Below are 19,030 nucleotides of genomic sequence, written 5' to 3'. Positions count from 1 at the left end.
CCGATGGTATGAAGCAGATACTTCAAGACATTCACCGGCATCACCAATAACTAACCAAATGTTATTTACCTTTTGGAAATGTTATTTACTTTTTCAAGTGTGTGAGGGGGGAATCAGGGGAGGTATCTACCTTAAAGCTGAAGTAGCAATTCACCATTTAGAAACTTTATACATTTGGCTTTGCTTCTGTGGAATGAAACCCTTATGATTTGTTATCCAATTCACTGACAAGTCGGAGTCGAACATCAACACTTCTGTCCTCTGGGAGCCTTGGTCTGGCTGGCTGTATAGGGTTCCTCCTTCCCTTGCCCATCACAGACACTCACCCCAATGCTACTGATTTCTGAGCCCAGGACTGGCCTATCAGACGACGAGGATTCTGATCTTGTCTTTGATAGTTTCACTCTTTCAGCAATCTTAAAAAAAAAAAAAAAAAAAAAGAAGAGAAAAATTTATCAGAAAGTTCACGACAGTCCCCTGCATAGATTGAAGCAAGGCTTATGCGATTTTTAGCCCTGTCATCTAAAGTGATTGATCAAAACACTTCAAAAGAATCCCCTGGCTCAATTCTACTGCGGTAAACTTAAACGGGGGCTTCTCAACCTCAGCACATTGAGGGCCAGGCACCTCAGCCCGGGTAGAGCGAGCTATTGTGTAGCATCTATAGCATGTAGCCACAAGATGCCAGCAGCACTCCAGTTGTAACCACTCAAAATGTTCCTTAGGAGGCAGAACTCATGCATGGTCAAGAAGCAATGGTTTCACCTAACTTACTAAACATAAAGGCTGAGAAACAGCTTCACTGTGGAGACTGTTTAACGCTGGCAGGCAGGAAGACACCATTTTAGGAAATTGTACAAAAGCACTGGCAGAGAACAAGTGGTAATAACGTATTTCTTTTTTTTTTTTCCTTTTATGACAGTGTCTCACTATGTACTCCTGAATGGCCTGGAATTTATCTTGTTCTTCCTGCCTCTGCCTCCTGGCTGGAATTATATAGGCCTGCACCTCCAAGTTCAGCTCTGTGATGTATTTCTTCTGCTGGCACAGTTGTCATTCTTCTGAGGGGGAACTCACTGCATCATCACTCAGGGTCCCCTAAGGGCTGATAGTTCCACTGTGAGGTCGCACATGACAAAACTGTCCACAATGGCTTGTCAGCTGTGACATTTTCCAGTAGGCTGATTAATGAGACCTGGTATACAGGTTGCATCTAAGAGAGACTTAAACCTATTAGTGGGTTATCTCTCCCTGCAGCTTGATTTGGTAGAGTTGACACTCAGTCCCAGGGGAAGCCACTAGCAGATATATACTGGTATGCTTCACAATGGTGGACTCAGCCACGGCTGGGTTTTTTCGATAAGAAGTGTTCCGACCCTCCCAGACTCATCCCAGGGAGCTCACCTTAGCGATGGGGATGTCATTGCTGCTACTGCTGGTGCTTAGCTCTCCAGTGCTGGGGTTAATTGGGCGATTGGCAGGGGTGAGGCGACCCGGGCTAGAAGGTCCAGTCGCCTGCACACTCTGCAGCCGAGTTTGAAGCTCTCGGACCTGAAAACAAAATCCGTTTAGACGGAGTTGGTGGTTTCCCAGGTTAAACAGCCAGAGAGCCAGACAGCCTAAGGCAAAGTTTTCAACTGTGCTGCTCATCTGGCCAAGTCCACTGAAGCTAGTGAATTCTTAAGTGTACTCACTCCCGACCAATCATCCGTAATTTACAAGCAAGAAGAGAGAATATGCAACCTAAGTATTGGAAGCATCCAACATAGGAGGGAGGTATGCAGAAAAGCTGCAACTCAGATAAGGATGTGATCTCTAGTCTTAGGAAACCCAGAGGCTGCACAGGGATAGAGAAGAGTCTACACACACACACACACACACACACACACACACACACACACACACACGCTTGTGCCTGCACACACTAGAAACATCTGTCTCGAGTGCTCCAAGGCAGCAGAACTTGGGAAGACTGAACCTCCACCTGAAGCTACTCTAGAGAATATAAAATGGTATATGATAGGAGAGCTGGGTTCCATGGGAGAATGTGTCAGGGTAAGCTTGGTAGAGGTGTGGCTGGGGTGGGGGTGGGGGTGGGGGATAGGGAGGTAGAACTAACTGTGTGCACAGCATCTGGACAATACGCAATACTGGACAAACTCTTGAGTTTTTAGAAACAGGGTTTTAGGAAAGAGATAAAACCAAACTGGAGTGACAGTGAAGGTACCAGTATCGTTCCTCCAGGTAACCAAAGCTCAGAGCATCCCTGGTATGGTAGAAACACCTAAATAATTAAAGCATGAAAAAAACAAAAGCAAAACAGAAGAAAACAGGGCCCTGTGAATACATTTAAGACACAAGAGTGAAGGCTGGAGAGATGGTTTGCTATTAAGAGCCCTGACTGCTCTTCCAGGAGACCAAAGCTCAATTTGAAGCACTTACATGGAGGCTTATAACTATCTATAACTACAGTCCCAGGGGATCAGATGACCCATACACATAAAATTTAAAAAGTAAAATGTCGTATTAACACCACAATGAATATCTAAGTCTCCATTATCTATGGTTACTGCTCTGTGGCCACCAAGGGGAGAAACATCCCAGTAAGTGAGGTCAGTTGCAACCTTTATGATAACCATGGACACACTTTAATCATCAGAGTACCAAGACTATTATCAAACTTGCTATGCAACCAAGATGACCTTGAACTTCTGAAGCTCCTGTCTTTACCTCTTGAATGCTAGAATTATGGGGAAGTACTACTAAGCCTAGTTTATTATGCTTCCGATTGACTGCAGTGTCCAAAAATTCATATGATTGAAGCACCAGACACAGACAGCCAGAAGGCACACCTAAACATTTAGAGCATGGTTTTCTAAACTTTATGGTATACCAGATCTACCTCTTCAAGGCTAGTGAGAAACCAGGGAAGCGGAAGCCCACCCCAGTGGCTCAGATTTATCAGGGTTGCACGAAGCCAGAAATCTTCCATCTAATGAGCTCTCCAAAGGCCTGAATGCTGGACATCAGGCAACCATACCTTGAGCAGCTGACCCAAGGCTACAAAGCATTATACAAAACATCACAGCCGGGCAGAGCAGAGCCCAACCCTATGCTAGCTCTTGGTGCCATAGCCCTTCCAGGCAAGGGCAGAGAGCAGATACACAGCCCCCACCCTCCCCCTCTCTAAGAGCTTCTAGAAAGCTTTCATATTAAATGTCTGGGCTATCTCTACCCTGCTATCTTGGGAACCAAAAGTAATTGAAGTTTCAATAATTCATCAACATATTATAAGCCAAAATAGGGAAATTCCCTTGGAGCAAATTGCATTCAATAGGGAAACAGATCAAAAGAGCTTAATGCTTTGCTGTGGCTTCCAGGAGCTAGGGATTGCTAGAAATGAACAGTGTTCTCACAACAGAAACAAGGGCAGCAATCAAAACATAACCAGACTGCAAAGACACATGCCTGCTGGAGTCAAACAGAATTCATGATGGGAGTTTATTCTGGAATACTCCCTGACAAATCAAAGGCAGTGTCAGTATGGAGGTTCATCAGGCCATGGAGCCGAGGGGGAGGGGGGAGTGAGGGCCTGTGCTTCCACTATGTTCTCAGGCAGCTTCCCTGGTGGAGTCAATAAGGTTCTGAATAATTAACAAAGTTAATGTCACTCTAAAACTTATATCCAGGCTAAGCGGAGCAGGAAGCCATCACTGGCCTGCTCCTAAATCACCAGTGAGTGTACTTGGTTTGCTCGGTTAGGAATTTTTGAGTCAGGATCTTATTCCTTATCCCAGGCTGGTCTTGGATCTTACAGCAATTGCCCTGCCTCAGTTTCTCCAGCACAAGGATTCAGGCATAAACCAACCATAGTTGGCTTTTGAAAACTACAAATAGTTCTAGCAAATGTATTAAAGCATCATTTAAAATGACCCGTGTTTTAGAAACATTTGTTCTTCTATTCACAAAGATGCTGAATGTTGACTGAGGTAAAGCTAAGTAGCACTGCAGGTTAAAACAGAAAAGGTTTGCACAACCCTGCTAACCGCTCTCAGGCAATCGCTTCTAGTCATTTCCTATGTGCATTCATGTGGTCCAGTAATTTCTCATCTATACATTCTCATTTAAAAAGCTATGGACCCTGTAAAAATTAAAGAACGATACCTTCCTTTTGGACTATGCCCTATTTTTAAATGACAGTGTTCATCAGTAGGACAAAAAGCTAGCTGATGGAGCAGCCACACAGAAGGAAGGGCAGCTGCAGGGTTCCCTGACCATCTCCTATAGATGAGCCAACACTAGAACTGAAGGCCAAGAAGTTAGCTTAGACAAGGACCAGGGGGTGGGCAGACAGCCACTGGAGATTTCCTTTTCACTCCTCCCATGGGACTGGGTTGGATCAGGACAACCTCAACAGTAATGTCCCAATTCTCCATAATACCCGGGAATGAGACTATTTCGGAACAGTCTCTGTAGATGGGATGATACCACAGATCTGAGATCATCCTGGACTTAGAATCGGAACCACACAATGACTTGCTTCTTAAAAGGGGCTGCAGGTGGGGGTGGGAGGCTGGAGACAGAGATAGGAGACCAGTGAAGGACACGTGAAGAGTAATTTAGAGAATGGCTGCAAATCAAGAGCTATGAGATGCAGACGCTGAAAGACACCAAAGGCTGCTCCTTTCCATCCTGTAGAGATGGTGTAACCCTGCAGTGCACATTGTGATTTGGAATTCTTGGACCCCAGTAATATTAAAGAATAACATTTTTTAAAAATTTTGTATTTATACTAATTACCTGATAAATCTCAGCTTCTAGTGAAGATTTTTTTTATTAAAGTAAATATGCCATTCGTTAAAATTGGGAGGAAATCCAGGGTAGTGGGTGGTGCTAGTTTGAACTGCAGAAGGGGTTTTAGCAGTATCTTTACTGTTTGCAGAAGCTATAGCGGGTAGAGTGGAAGATTCATAGCCTGAACTGGCAGCAGGGGAAGAATCTGACCCTTGAGATTTGTGAACCTTCATGTGTTTGCGCAGGGAGCGCAGATGCATGTAGGACTTGTCTCACACTTTACAGATAGAGGGCTTCTTGGAGGTGTGCACAGTACAACTTAAAACATCAACATACGATGGCCTTAGCAAAAGCCAGCAAGCACTCTTCCTAACAATGCATGGAAATGGCTGTTGTATGGAAAAGATACTATGAGAGAGAAACTCATTGCCCAGGGAAAAAGAAAGACAATAAAATTCTCCAGTTGCCAGGCATAAGAGCTGACATTATAGAGGACAGGAAGGAGGGCAAGAGATGGGGAGTGGGCTCCTGGGCCAAACAGTTCTCTGCCCAACAGAGCCCATAGGTTCCTACCACATCTGTCTGTAAGAAGTATACAAAATGTGCTACTCTAGGAACTAATAGACTCTCTGGAGTGGTGAAGAAGGAACAACTGTAAGAAAAAAAAAGCCCCAAATTAACTGTGGCACAATTCTATACTTATAATTTTAGCATTAAGAAGGTTGGAAGGATCGTGTGCCTGAGCCTAGCTTGGTTGAACCTTATCTCTAAGTCAGTAACTCAAAACTCAAAGATACAGCATATTTGGATGTAGGCTTCAGGTCTGTGCTGTCCACACACTGTAGCATCCTATTATCATCTAACACTGGTGTATATTGCCAAGCCTCTTCCTACCTCAGACATCAAACTTATAACTAGCCCAACCTAGTGTCATTAGAGATCAGAAGACTTGGGCTTTTGACCAGGAAGCTGCCAGATGTGGAGTAACAATTTTAAAGAGGAAGAAAGGAGAGAGGCAGCCAGCTAACCCATCAGAGTTTGCTACAGATGAAAAGATGAACAGAGCAGACTATGTCCCAATAGACATATCCAGGATTCCTAATGAGATAAAAGGAGGAGATTTTATAAGTAGTAAGAAGCAATGCCAAAAAAGGACCAGGCATTGACCCACCCCACCTCTCTACCCTTGCACTAAAATCTCAGTATGTAGCCCACACTGTTCTGAAACTCTGTCACATGAGCCCCCAGAAGGACAGGTGTGGACTATCACACAAAGGCTGATACCCAATTTTAAAAGACTGTTCCTTATGATGGCCTCTGAAAGCAAGAATATTGATCTGCTTCATTCGGTACGGCAGTGCCTAGCCTTCAATTATGACAGTCTTGAGAAAATCCATCCAATGCTGAAAAAAACAAAAGCAAAAAACAAAAAACCTTGTCACCATAAAATCTAATACACGGCAGACTATGGGTGACACCTTCATCCCCCAACATCTAAAAATGGCTAACAGAAGTTGAGATGGGGGTGGTCCTGAGTCATCTGGGCCATGGAAGAAAGAAAACAGAACTGTCAGATAGTCTTGAAGATGCCTTGTAGCTCACCTAGAAGCTGGAGGGAGGGGCAAGGCTACAAAAGGCAGCTTCCCCTGGATGCTGTGAAGGCAGGATACTGACTATTTTCAAGCTTCCAGAAGCCCACAGTCCTGCTGACACTTGGAAGTCAGTAAAAGTGACACATTTTAGATTCTGACTTTCAAAGCAGTAGGATAATAAATCTGAGGTTTGGGGTAGTTTTGTTTGTTTGTTTGTTTGTTTTTGAGATAGGGTCTCACTATACAGCCCTGGATAGCCTGGAACTCACTAAAGCAACATGGTCTCACATTCACAGAGTCATCCTCTGCATCCCAAGTGCAGGGATCAAAGACTCAGGCCATTAAGTTGATGAGAAATTGCTACATCATCCATAGGAAATGATACATATATCAACATTGAGCAACACTCATGTGTGAAAAAAAAAGTTAATCGCTCAGAAGTCAAGAGTAGAATAGAAGTTATCCAAGGTTGGAGGTTAGAGGGTAGGAGGGATGGAGATCTGTAGACAGTAAGATTTAGTTAGATAAAAGTAGCTCTGGCATGTACTACATAAAAGATGATTAGAGGATGTCTTATTTACTTTTCTATTGCTGTGATAAGAGACTACAACCAATACAACTTACTAAAAAAAGAGTGGAATTTGAGGCTTACAGTTTCAGAGAGAGTCCATGATAGTAAATCAAAGTCATGGTCGCCAGAGCTGCTAAGATGTCACATCATGATCCACAAGTAGGTGGAGTGGAGGAAGGAAGATGAGAGGGCTCGAGGAAGGGAGGGAGACTGGGGATGGCAAGAGTTTTTTTGTTTGTTTGTTTGTTTGTTTGTTTGTTTGTTTTTGTTTCATTTTGTTTATAACCCCAAAGCCCAGCCTCAGTGCCATGCCTCTTTTTATAAGGCCACATGTCCTAACCCTTCCTGGTAAGGGGAGGTTCTGATACTAACATCCTGTTCTCCAATTGGTTCTTGATTTTTTCAGTAAAGAAGGCTGGGGACCAATTGCTGGGTGGAAGGGTCCCAGGAGGAAAAGGCAAATTCAGAGAAGGGGGCGGCCCTTTCTGCCATGCTTTGGAGGAAGAAGAACATAACAATCATTTAAGGTCTTGGGGAGAGCTGGGGCCCGTGGCAACACATTATACAAAAATTTACTGTGTATATGTATCTTTTATCTGTGGAGTCAAGGGTCTTGGGAGTGGGCTGATAGCACAACCACCTTCTGGAGCAAAGATGGAGGAAACAAAAGGAAAGCCAAGAGGGGCTAATAGCATGGCAGACCCCAGCCAAAGGAGGTAACATTTTAAAAACACACATAACACTTTCCAAACACTTCCACCCAAGTATTCAAAGGCATGAGTCTATGGAGGCCACTCTCATTCAGTCCACCATGCAGGTAATGATTACTCTCTGAGGATTTCCAACAGCTTGTAAAAAAAAACTTTTAGTTTTTCATTATAAAGGAAAAAACACCCTGAACAGATAGTTTTCACATTACTCAACATATATGCACTGAAACATCACACTACCACTAATACATTTTGTGTATTTTAATGCATCAGAACAAATTTAACTAATAATAAAAGGTATTTTTAAAAGCAGGGCTAGAGATGGTTCAGCAGTTAAAAGTACTTATCACACAAACAAGAGGACTAGTCTCGGGGAGGGTACAGTGGCCTGCCTGTAATTCAGCTCTGGAAGTCACAGACAGAGCAAGCTGGTTAACAAGACTAGTCATATTGGCAAGCTCCAGGTTTGATCAAGGATGATCCAAAGACGACTCGTAATATCAACCTTAGGCCTCCACAGTGTGCACACACATGCTTACACACATTCATACACATAACACACACACACACAGATACACACATACATACACACCTATGTACTACACATGCACAAAAACAAAAAATGGGGAAAAAAAATAAAGTCAGGAAGTAGAATAGTGCTTACCAGGAGCCAGACTGGGACCTGGTAGGGGTAGGTATGGACTAACCAGTGGGTTTTAAGTTATAGTGAGGACGCAGAAGTTCTGGTATGCTCTGTAGTGTATGGCCACTACTCCTGGCAACTGTGTATTAGATCCTTCAAAGAGCCAGAAGAAAGAGTTTTGAGTACTCTTCCCATTAAGAAATCACAACTGCTTGAAGATACAGCTAAATTTAAACGGATTTTTAACATTACCCGATGTTATGTGTTTCAAAACATTACGTGGAATCCCAATCCTGGGCACAAATATTAATATTTTTACATCTGAGTTACAAAATAAATTTGATGATTTAAAAAAAAAAAAAAAAACCTTTTAAAGTTTTGGGCAAAAATGAAGACACTCTCAAGATGACAGATTTACTGTTTCCAGATCTTTGCTAGAAGAACTTCCAAAGATACAGGCTTAGGAACCCAAAGCCAGGAGACAGTGTCAAGAGAGCAGCAAGGGAGGGATGGAGATGAGGAGTGGGGTGGGTCAGACGTCCTCAGTGCATCTGCAGAGCATATGGCCTGGCACACCATTCAAAGAGGCCACTGGCAAGACCTGGTAAAGGAGAACACTCAGCTACTCAAGGACTCAGCAAGCAGATGCCAGAGTCATCCCCAAAGCACAGCCCTGTTCGAGGAACTGCACCTCCCAATGCTACTGTGTTTGTGGGAAGCAGGAAGCCTGAAGGGATTTGGTGGTCATCCATTCCACTTTGTTTTAATTTGTTCCTGGCCCCTGAGAGCAGGAGGGCCAGATGCTGCGATGCTGGGCAAGGACAACACAAGCGATTGTATGACAATCAGTTTCTTAAGTCACCTATGAATGTGGTTGGTGGATTAATGGCGTGCAAGGAATGAAGGTGGCACTAGAGTCCCGAGTGGAAGAAGGCACATGGTCAGCCATCAATAAATGAGTTTTGAAGTTACATGTGGCCATGCTCACAGATACCTGCAGTTTCAGGCAGTTCGGCCATAACTCATGGTTTTGCTGTATATTGGAACTGGTGAGGGAGAGACAATGCCTAAACTACAGAAGGGTAAAGCCCATTCAGCCAGAAAAGTTCTACAGAATGTTTAGTGCAGACTATTACCACATGCAAAGCTGCCTTCTTTGGGCTCAGATGTTCGATTTGGCAGAGAACCATTCTTAGTGGGGATTTTGCATGTCCCTTCATAGAGCCTTCAGATGAATTTGAAATAAGAATCCCAGTATAGAAAATATAGGCTTCTTTATATGACACTAACTTACACAGTACTTTAGGCAAGTGTTATGTTATCACCAATAGCAATTTTGAGGTGTTTGAAGTGGGCCACAAAATAGGAAAGAAAAATTAAACCTGTGTCTTTGTAGCTCTGGGGTTTGGCAGGTGTGTTCCCTTTACCTTTGTTTTTAAGCCCCAGAAAGTACCTGGATCTGATTATCAAATGGCTACATAGAGAAAGGGTGAGTGCACTGCCCTCATAATTTCTTCCCAAATGTCTAATAATCAAATGGCTATTTCCTTTATAGTGAAGAGTTAGCCCTGTATAACCTGGCAGGTACAGTGAGGACAGGGATAAAGGATCAAACCCAAATGTGACAACAGAAAGAATTTCCCCAGTGTTCCCTCAGCACACAGTGTGAGTACTATCTTCCTAAGGGACCCTTGAACCACTCCCAACAAGGTGGAAGAACCAGAGCTCTGCTTCACGTTCCTCTTAAAGCTCTCCATCACACTGTAGGGAGGGTGTGTCCCTCATTAGCAAAGTTCTACTGTGCTACTGGTCAATTATGGTGCTGATCAGAGAGACAAAGCCTCTATGGAGAGAGGTGTGGAACTCACTTCAAGACACACAGAAAAGACCCAGATAGGATGCAGAGTATAAAGAAGAAATTGTTGGCACTACCTATGCTGTGGACACGAACAACTTTTGAAAGAATATAAGGCTTTCAACGGGACTGCTGTGGTCTATTTATTTCAGGTCTACGATTCACTGGGGGGTGGATTCGCTGGCTTTGTGGTCCCAGCAAACTTGTTTGGCCAAACGGATTAGGGAAAGAGTTGATCATTTTGACTGCATGGCAGCTGACCTAAGCAATTTAGGTCAAAAGTGCAAAAAGTATGAAGAAACTGTACCTTACTAGAACAAGTCTGTCTTATGTGTACTTCTGTGCCTGCTGTCCATATCCATTGACCTATAACACTGCATCAATTCTCCAGTATCCCTGAAGCCAGGGATGGTACCCAGTTTATCACTGTGACCCCCCCACCTGGCCAGAAAAGACTAAGCATTTATGAAGAGTACAAATGAATGGAAGAAGAAAAAAGTGTTTCCTCTCATGAGTCCTTAACTTCCCTGAGATTGAATCTGCTTTTGTAAGTGTGAGGAAATAAATGGTTATATTACAGGATACTCAGAAACAAATGATTATCTCATTTAATAATGAACAAAGACCAATAATAAAGATTTCCCTGTTGTCCCTCAGTTACTGTTCTGCCTAGTAGCTCAATTTGTTAACTGACTGCATTAAAGACCTAATTTAATTAAATCTTGGACAAGGCTCAGAAGACCTATGGAGAGCACTTGGTTTAATTACAGGCAGGGGACATACACCAATTTCATTGATCTGGTCAAAGTCTGAGCAATAAAGATGGACAAAGGAAATAACTGTGGCCCCATTTGCTTTTCAGGCCACATTGATGAACTGGGATCTCAAAGTTGCAACAGAAACAGAAGGGCAAAACATCCACATATTATACAGACTCACAGAGACAAACATGAAATTGAACCTTATGCATTCTCCAAGGCTGGAGATCATGTAAACAGAAGACCACAAGAGACTGATCCTTCTTCAGGGAAATGACATATGCTGGGTAATGGTGGGGTGGAAGTCTTCCCGTATTTAAACTCTACAAAAGTGGCATTCAAAAGAATCTAGAAAATTCTTTAAGATTCATAATTGTCTAGAAATAAAAAGAATACTCTAATTCATGGGTAAATATACAAATCCCAGAGGATGTTTGAAGAAACACACATCACTTCAGATTTTGTTATTTGAAGATAAATGAGGTGTACATTATATAAATTTTCAGAAGGTATAACAACAGCACAAACAACTGGGTAAAAATCATACATATTTTGACAGAAATGTGCATGTACTCAAATATGCATGTGTTTACACTCAATTATTCACTGTTCAGGTTAGAGACATTCAAACACACAAGGATTCTTATGGATAAAAAGGTGTAAAGGCAAATCTTCCATACTATTCAAATCTTGATTTTACTCGAAACAACTACCCCTCCATTTTTGAGTACTTACTGTGTGCTAGACACAGTGTGACTATTTTGTGAGTATTATTTAATCTTCCTGAAGCAGGTATCATGGCTACCCTTAATCCATGATGAAGGCTGAAGCAAACAGGCATAGAGATGTCAGGTGCCTTGCCAAAGATATGCATTGCCTTTGCAGGTCAGGCTGTGAGCGCCAGCAGTCAGGTTCTGGGACTCTGGTATATGATGTGTGTACCCCCACAGTACAGTGCTCTTTGTGCTGACCTCGAGAGCTGGAAAAAGCTCTGGATGGAAGGAAGACTGACTTTTTCTTTCTCTTTAGTTATAACCAAGGGCTCTTCTGTGCCTTGGTAACCCAAATTAGAGAGAAAAATTTATTTTAAAGTGCAGTATATGGTTAGATCTAAGGCCATCATTCATGTTGTAGCACATGAGCCATCGGATGCACACTGTAAGAGTGAACACACACCTAATTAGACTATCACTCATAAAGATCGGGAGTGGGACCCAGGAAATTACAGGTGCTACAGGTCTCCATGCTAAGTCAACTTTATCAGGATCGCCAGATAAAGCCTTTGCTGACCAGGAGGTTTTACAGCCCCCGATGCGAGTAGAGAGAATCTGATATAGGTGGCTTCTAGAAACAAGTTTATGTGAGCTCAGAAAGATTTTGTCCAGATAGCTGCAGGATAATAGCTCCTTTAATTATGACATTAGCAACAATGAGGGATGGGGCTGACAACCCTCAAAACTAGTAATCTATTCCATATCTACGCCCAATGAATACTGAAAATATCTGTACACAGAGTGGAAACAGAATGGCTGTCACTAGAGAAATAGCTCAGTAGTTCATTCTGGCTTACTGTTCTTCCAGAGGATTAGAATTCAGTTCCTAGCACCATTTCCGCCAGCATACAGCTACCTGTGATTTCAACTTTAGGGGATCTAACACCTTCTGGCCTCTGAAGGCATCTGTACTCTTTCAAGTCCAAATCATACACACACATAGACATAATTAAGATAATAAAAATAGATCTTTAAAGAACAGAAAGATTTACGCATGCTAACACTATTGAAGAATAAGTTACTTCCTAAGTTAGGGAGACAAAGCAATGTTAGTGGTCCATGAGCCTACAAGATGTGTCTGATTAAACTCCATGTGCAGAATCATATGAGGAACCTCATACACTGCCTCAGTTGAGACAGCGAGTAAAGGAAGCCCCATAATTCAAAGTGAAGTTTAGAAAGAATTGTTTCTGATACAAGAATTACTCTTTCCACCCTCAGTCCCATCATACTTCAAAGACATAGCCAGACAAAGAATGTATGGGCCTTGGCAGGTGGACATCTATCATTGGAAAAGTTGATGCAAGTGCTTCAATGTTGGACCATCAGCATCTTCAGTGACAGAAATATGTACTGTCACCACAGTTCTCAAACAAGTACCAGTCCTCATGGGGATACGGGGACACCCATGCCACTCTCTCATGTACACCTGTGCAAACCCATATATAGGCACACTACACAAATGCATATTTACACATACATAAACCCCTGTACACAGACACTCATACACACATATAAGAGTCTGTAAAAGAGACTCGCTATTTGATATAAATGAGAGGAGCTACTATAGAGTTAAAGAAAAATGTGAAGAAGAGGAAATTTCTATGTTTTCCAATTATAAAATATCATTAGACTGTCTTAACAGAATATTTTAATTGAGCTAGTGGTAGAAGTGCATCCCAGTAGAGTAGATTGAGATGTACTGCCCAGACATAATTTTGCCATCTCTCAGATTCAGGATTCCTGAGAAGAGTGTATTTATATTCTTAGCTCTACCCCTAAGGATCTTTGAACTACTTTTATTAACAACATCAGAACTAGTGAAAACAGAGCCCAAGATTCTGATTTCCTAAGAATCCAGGCTGCCCTTGGCTCTGTCTATCTAACCACCCCATCCCCAGACCTAAGCCATGTCTGGCTGCATGCTCACCCGCCTCCGAAGCCTGTCCCGCTCCTCTCGGATGGCGTTCATAGTGGCCTTGGTCCGGTTCAGCTCTTCCTCTTTGCTGCACAGCATGGCGGTCAGGCTTTCATTCTCTTCCCGCAATCCAGCCAGCTCTTTCTCCCACCGGGACCGCTCCTCAGCCAGGCTGGGATACAGATCCCGACCAAGAACTCCCTCGATCTCCTCAACTGTCTGAAAAGTAGACATACATCAAAAGCAGGCTAACTACCATGGAGAAAGAGGTCAGGAAGGACAGAGGTTGCTTAGGAACCTGTGAGCCCAGGAGCTGAATGGAGAACCCTATACACATAGTGGTATCGCTATGCACATGGTCATATCTCAGACTCAGATGAGGCTGTCACTTGCCTGCATCCTAGTTTGTGCTACTCAGCAGTTCCCAGAATTAAGGACAATGGGGGGGGCGGGGGGGGGATGTCCCTTCTGGGTGCTGAGTCTGTGTGTGGTGCCCACACAATGTTTATTTCCTTAAGGAGCCCCAGAGCTGGTCAATTTGCATCCAGGCAGGAGGCCAGTGAGTGATCCTGAAAATGCTGTGACAGACACGAGGTTGCAGGCTGTGCACGGTGTCTAATTGTAAGTTTCCTAAATTACAGGCCTTCCGTGGGCCAGCTCTGCAGTAAGGCAGGTGACATCACTATTTCCCACTCTTTGTGTCACATCAGAATTCAGATGGTGTGAATGAGGTTCAGTCTCAAGATGGCAAAGCCAAGAATAAAGCTTCAGTGATACCGGAAAGGGCGGGCCTATCGGGGAGGTTCCTCGGACAGTGGGGATTGATTTAGTTAATAAGATGGATATGACACAAATAGAAGACAATCTTATTATTTGGAGAGTTCTTTAAACATGGAATTAAAGGACCAGGAAGAAACATACAATTAGGAAGAACTTTCTCTGCTTGTTCTGAGAACTATTCATCCATATTGTCCTTTACAAAGACCCTAGGCCAGCTGGTTTTTAAATAGAAGGGGAATTGCTGAGCAGAGAGAACACATACTGATGAGAAACAGAAGAGTACCAACACTAAACACATAGTAGTAGTCAGCCATTTGCAAGGACTCACACCAGTTCCCCCCAGGAAGACAAGCAACCCAAATCTTGCTGCCTCTTTCCCTAAGTGATCCTTTGTCCTTCCCTTCAAATGCAAGAGAGTCTGTTTGGCTCTTGTTTTCTCCACTGCTGGTTACCAGAAGTTCTTGCGCACACCACCCTCACTCCTCCACTGAGAAGAATGGAATTCCAAGTTAGCATTACAATCAAATCTGGGACTTGGGAGGCTCCAGAGGCAGAAGCACCAGTGGGCCAGATCTTCCCATCTGCAACTGGAGGAGCAGCAGTACTGGAATTGCATTTCGTGATTCACTACTACCCTCTTAGGCAATCCAGAATTCTTCCTGACAAACAAATCTCTTCCTTTGCATAAGTTCCTGTAAGACTTGCAAGTATAGGCTGCAAGGTCCAGGACACTAAGCCATAATGAAGTAATAGAAATACAACTGAGGCCCAGAATCAAGAAGGGACTGACCTCCCTATTACTCTGAAAGAGGCGAGGGTGTGCACACGCTGTTCCTCTCACTCCATATTTTCTCAGAAGGAAAAGGAAAAAGGTGTGGCTGAGACCCACTGGCTGGGGATGGGGTGACACAGTTAGACCCTTATCCCTTCCCTCTTTGGACAGCATAGACTGCTACCTCATACAGTTGGGTTTCTAGGAATCTTAAATCTGTAAGAAAGCCTCTAAGGTCAACTTGCAACATGACAATACTATGGTAGCTGGCCACAGTGGCATACACCTTTAATCCAGCACTTGGGAGGCAGAGGCAGGTGGATTTCTATGAATTTGAGGGCACTTTGGTCTACAGTTCCAGGCCAGCTAGGGCTACATGTTGAAATCCTATCTCAAGAAGAAAAGGGAAAAAGTAAAATGGTGGGCCACCCCAAAATGATGTGGTTTTATGCTACAAATGTAATGATTTCCAAGGAAATCATCTTTTTTTTTTAGTGCGAAGCTAATGCTTGTCATTGTTGACATGCCTTTTTATCCCCTGAAGTAATTTAGCTCAAGAAATATGTATAAGGCTCCTGCTTATAGCTGATGGCTCGATATATTTTGTATGGCTTTCAATGGCTAATAGGTATTCAAGAAAACTTTATGTCAAAAAAGGAGTTTGTCCTCTCCCTTCCCTTCCCCTCGGAAAGCCAAGCAAAGCAGGAGGAAGACTCACCTTAATGGCCAAGTCACAGTGCTCGCTGGCAGTTGTGAGCTGCTCAATGTGTCTGTCCACCTCGGCCACAGAAAGGCTACAGCTGCTCTTCTTTCTGCCGCAAACAACACTCTCCAGACCCGTCAGCACCCTCTGCAGTTCTGAGTTCAAGTCACTGCAGTTGTCTAAGAGGAAACGGGGATAAAAGCCATTAAACAGGCCAACTGGCAATGGGCACTCTCGGTTGCTTTCACCATAACGCACCCACTTAGGAGCAGTGGTGCTTTCAAAGCTAACATCATCCATCCTCATCACACGGGCTGCTAGCTGAGGCTTGTAGCCAATACAAACCGTTTATTAAGAAGTTTTAGACTTTTGCCATTTTAAAAATATCTGTACCACCTAGAATTATCTTGCCTTTCAACTATGGGCAACCGCACTGTGTCTTGCTAGTAAGAGCAAAAATGTCCCAGAGGAGACTTCAACAAATCTCTAGTCAAACCCTCTTGCTCAACCATTCAGACCAACACCAATTCTACAAGTTCAGTAAAGATCTCACAACTTCACTGAACAACAACAAAACTCAGAATGAGCAGCGCTGATTGATATTAAAATTACAGAAACTGGGGGCTGGAGAGATGGCTCATCAGTTAAGAGCACTGGCTGCTCTGCCAGAGAACCCAGGTTCAATTCTCAGTATCCACATGGCAGCTCACAGCTGTCTATAACTCCTGTTCCAGGGTATCTGACACCCTCACACCGACATACATGTAGGCAAAACACCACTGAACATGAAAAAATATAAATTATACATTTAACAAAATCTAAATTATAAAAAACTCATCGTGCCTTCCATAAGCTTCCAGTCTGCCCCTCCCCCATACATCAACTGATAATGCCCCACCTGTGCAGTTTAATCCATTTATTCCACTGAGGGAATAACAAACTTCTAACAAATGCCATTGTTACATTTAAATGTAAAAATTTCTAATAATTTTACTTTATCTGGGTTGCTATGAAACTCCTGGACCCTGGTGTCTGGTCAGGAAAACAATATTAATTATAATATGGGTTAGATACATGTTATATAATAGCTTTGTCATGACAAAAATCCCTTAAGAATCAACCTTTCTTCACCCATTGTTCCAGTTTCTGGACATTACATACTTTTCAATTATTGTAGCAAGTTATACATGGAGGATACGACAGTCTCCAGAAGTCAATCCTTCTCCTAAACCTAGCATGCTTCCTGCATGCAAGAAATTAGTATCTTCCCAGTTCTACTTCCAGTCACAGGTTCAATGCACCAACATGGACGACTGCTTGTTTGTCTGCTTGTTGTTTGCTTGTTTGTTTTTGCTAAACTTTGGAGCGCTTTGAGAGAATGCTCAGCATTATGGGAAGCAGATGTCTCAGGACATTTGAACCATCCTCACTTGGCTGCCCACATCCATTTAGTTTCCCAAACCTAGAGAGCAATCAGCTGGAGGCTTTCTCTCTGATACAATGATTCCATCTGCTCCTCACTATCACCTCTTCCCACCTCCCCCTCCTCTGAATGGAACCCACCATCCAGCCAGTTACTTAGGTCATCTCTGAAGTGACCTCAGTGCCCTTTGTGTCCCACCCTGAATCCAATCCATCCTGTAAGTACAACTTCCCGAACTCGTCCTCCAATTGAGCAACTCATCTTCCTCTCTGCTGATACCACTGTGCTCCAAACCACCATTCCTCTTCAAGTTGGTCCCCTCTCCTCTCCCCACAGGGCAGTTAAGAGTGCACCTCTTTAAAGGCAGATATGGCACCTTCTGAGGGCAAACTGTCCCATGGCTTCCCCTACTCCTTACCACTAAACTAAGATCAAACTCCTTACCACAGTCGTAAAAAACAAACAAACAAGCAAAACCCCACAAAATTTCTGCTTATCCAAGACTCATGAGCTTAGCCTGGGCTGCACCATGAAAATCCTTGGGGAGCATTTATAAACTGCCAATGCCAGGGCCCCACCCAGACCAATTAAATTATGGTCTCTGGGGGAGGGGCCTAGATACTGGGAATGTTTTCAATTCCTTGAATGGTTTTGATGTGAGGATGGTGAAGAATCACTCTTTGATCCTCTATCCTCTCCTTGTGTTCCCTGCTCTTTCATGCTACGGGGTCTACACACACACACACACACACACACACACTAGAAGATGTCAAATTCTCAACTCTCCCAGATGTCTCTCTGCTACTTCCTCTGCCGACTCTCTTTTCCACTCACTGTGAGGCTCAAACACTGCTTCCCTACCAAGGTCCTCCTACCCAAAGCATGGGGATTTTATCTCTCGTCTCTGCCCAGTCCCAACCCCATTATCCTGTTTTGTTTGTGGCAAACATCACTATCTGATAATGACTGTATGTTTATTATCTTTCCCTTTTAAAGATGCATGCATTATGAAAGAAGGGACTTTGATCTCCCTTGTCACTGTATCTCAAAATAGAACAGGGTAGACAATCAAAAACAATGTTAAAAGAGTAAAAATCGGCAGTATACAGTTGAGTCGGCAACACAGAGAAGACTCTGTCAGCACTAGAATACTTTACATTGGTGATAAGCTTTTCTTCCTCATTATTCACAGGGGATGCTGAAGGGGGTTGGGAGGGAGATGGTCATCATAGCATTCACCAGGACAGGAAAGACATGGGCTCAGCTCCAAATTGAGGCAACATGGTCCAAGTGTGAAGCAGCTCATTCAGTTAACACACAATCTAGTCTCTGAATGACCACTCAGGTGCAGGTTGCCTGGTATCGGGCTTCATGAACACACATTTCCGGATCTGTAAGTCCTTATCAGTAGGGCTAAGAAAAAAGGATTTCTATTCAGCCATTCCACCGTTTGTCCACCCAGGCCCACCTGATGGTGTGTGGGTCATGCTGGCTATATCTGCTAAACAGTTTTCGGGGTACAGCATCAAAGTGGTGGCTAGGCCTTGGGGAACAGGAGGAAGAACAGGGACAAGGGTTCCGGCAGTATCTCTCACTCTGTTGTCAGACAGTGTCTGGGCCCTGATTGCAGTATGAAAGCAGAGTTCCTGGATGAGCTAGAGACTCTCTTCAATTCTGAGAAGCTAACAAATGTATGGTGCCAACACTAAAGTCCTTCTCTGAGGAACCTGCCACCTGC

The 19,030-nt window shown here is 43.4% G+C and overlaps 1 protein-coding gene across 6 annotated transcripts in view; it reads right to left on the bottom strand.

Annotated features, from left to right (window-relative positions):
- Positions 1-19,030, bottom strand: part of Mcc (MCC regulator of Wnt signaling pathway) — a 357,943-nt gene that overhangs the window by 44,920 nt on the left and 293,993 nt on the right. For all 6 annotated transcript variants that reach the window (XM_076912699.1, XM_076912703.1, XM_034518675.2 and 3 more), the window contains 4 exons: positions 15,885-16,048; positions 13,627-13,833; positions 1,405-1,551; positions 327-416 (listed from right to left, as the gene is read on the bottom strand). In XM_076912699.1, coding sequence (XP_076768814.1) covers positions 327-416; positions 1,405-1,551; positions 13,627-13,833; positions 15,885-16,048 — 608 coding nt within the window. The remainder of the gene's footprint in view (positions 1-326; positions 417-1,404; positions 1,552-13,626; positions 13,834-15,884; positions 16,049-19,030) is intronic.

This window comes from Arvicanthis niloticus, chromosome 14 (assembly GCF_011762505.2).
Source record: "Arvicanthis niloticus isolate mArvNil1 chromosome 14, mArvNil1.pat.X, whole genome shotgun sequence".
Lineage (NCBI taxonomy): Eukaryota > Metazoa > Chordata > Mammalia > Rodentia > Muridae > Arvicanthis > Arvicanthis niloticus.
This window is presented reverse-complemented; position numbering and strand designations above follow the sequence as displayed.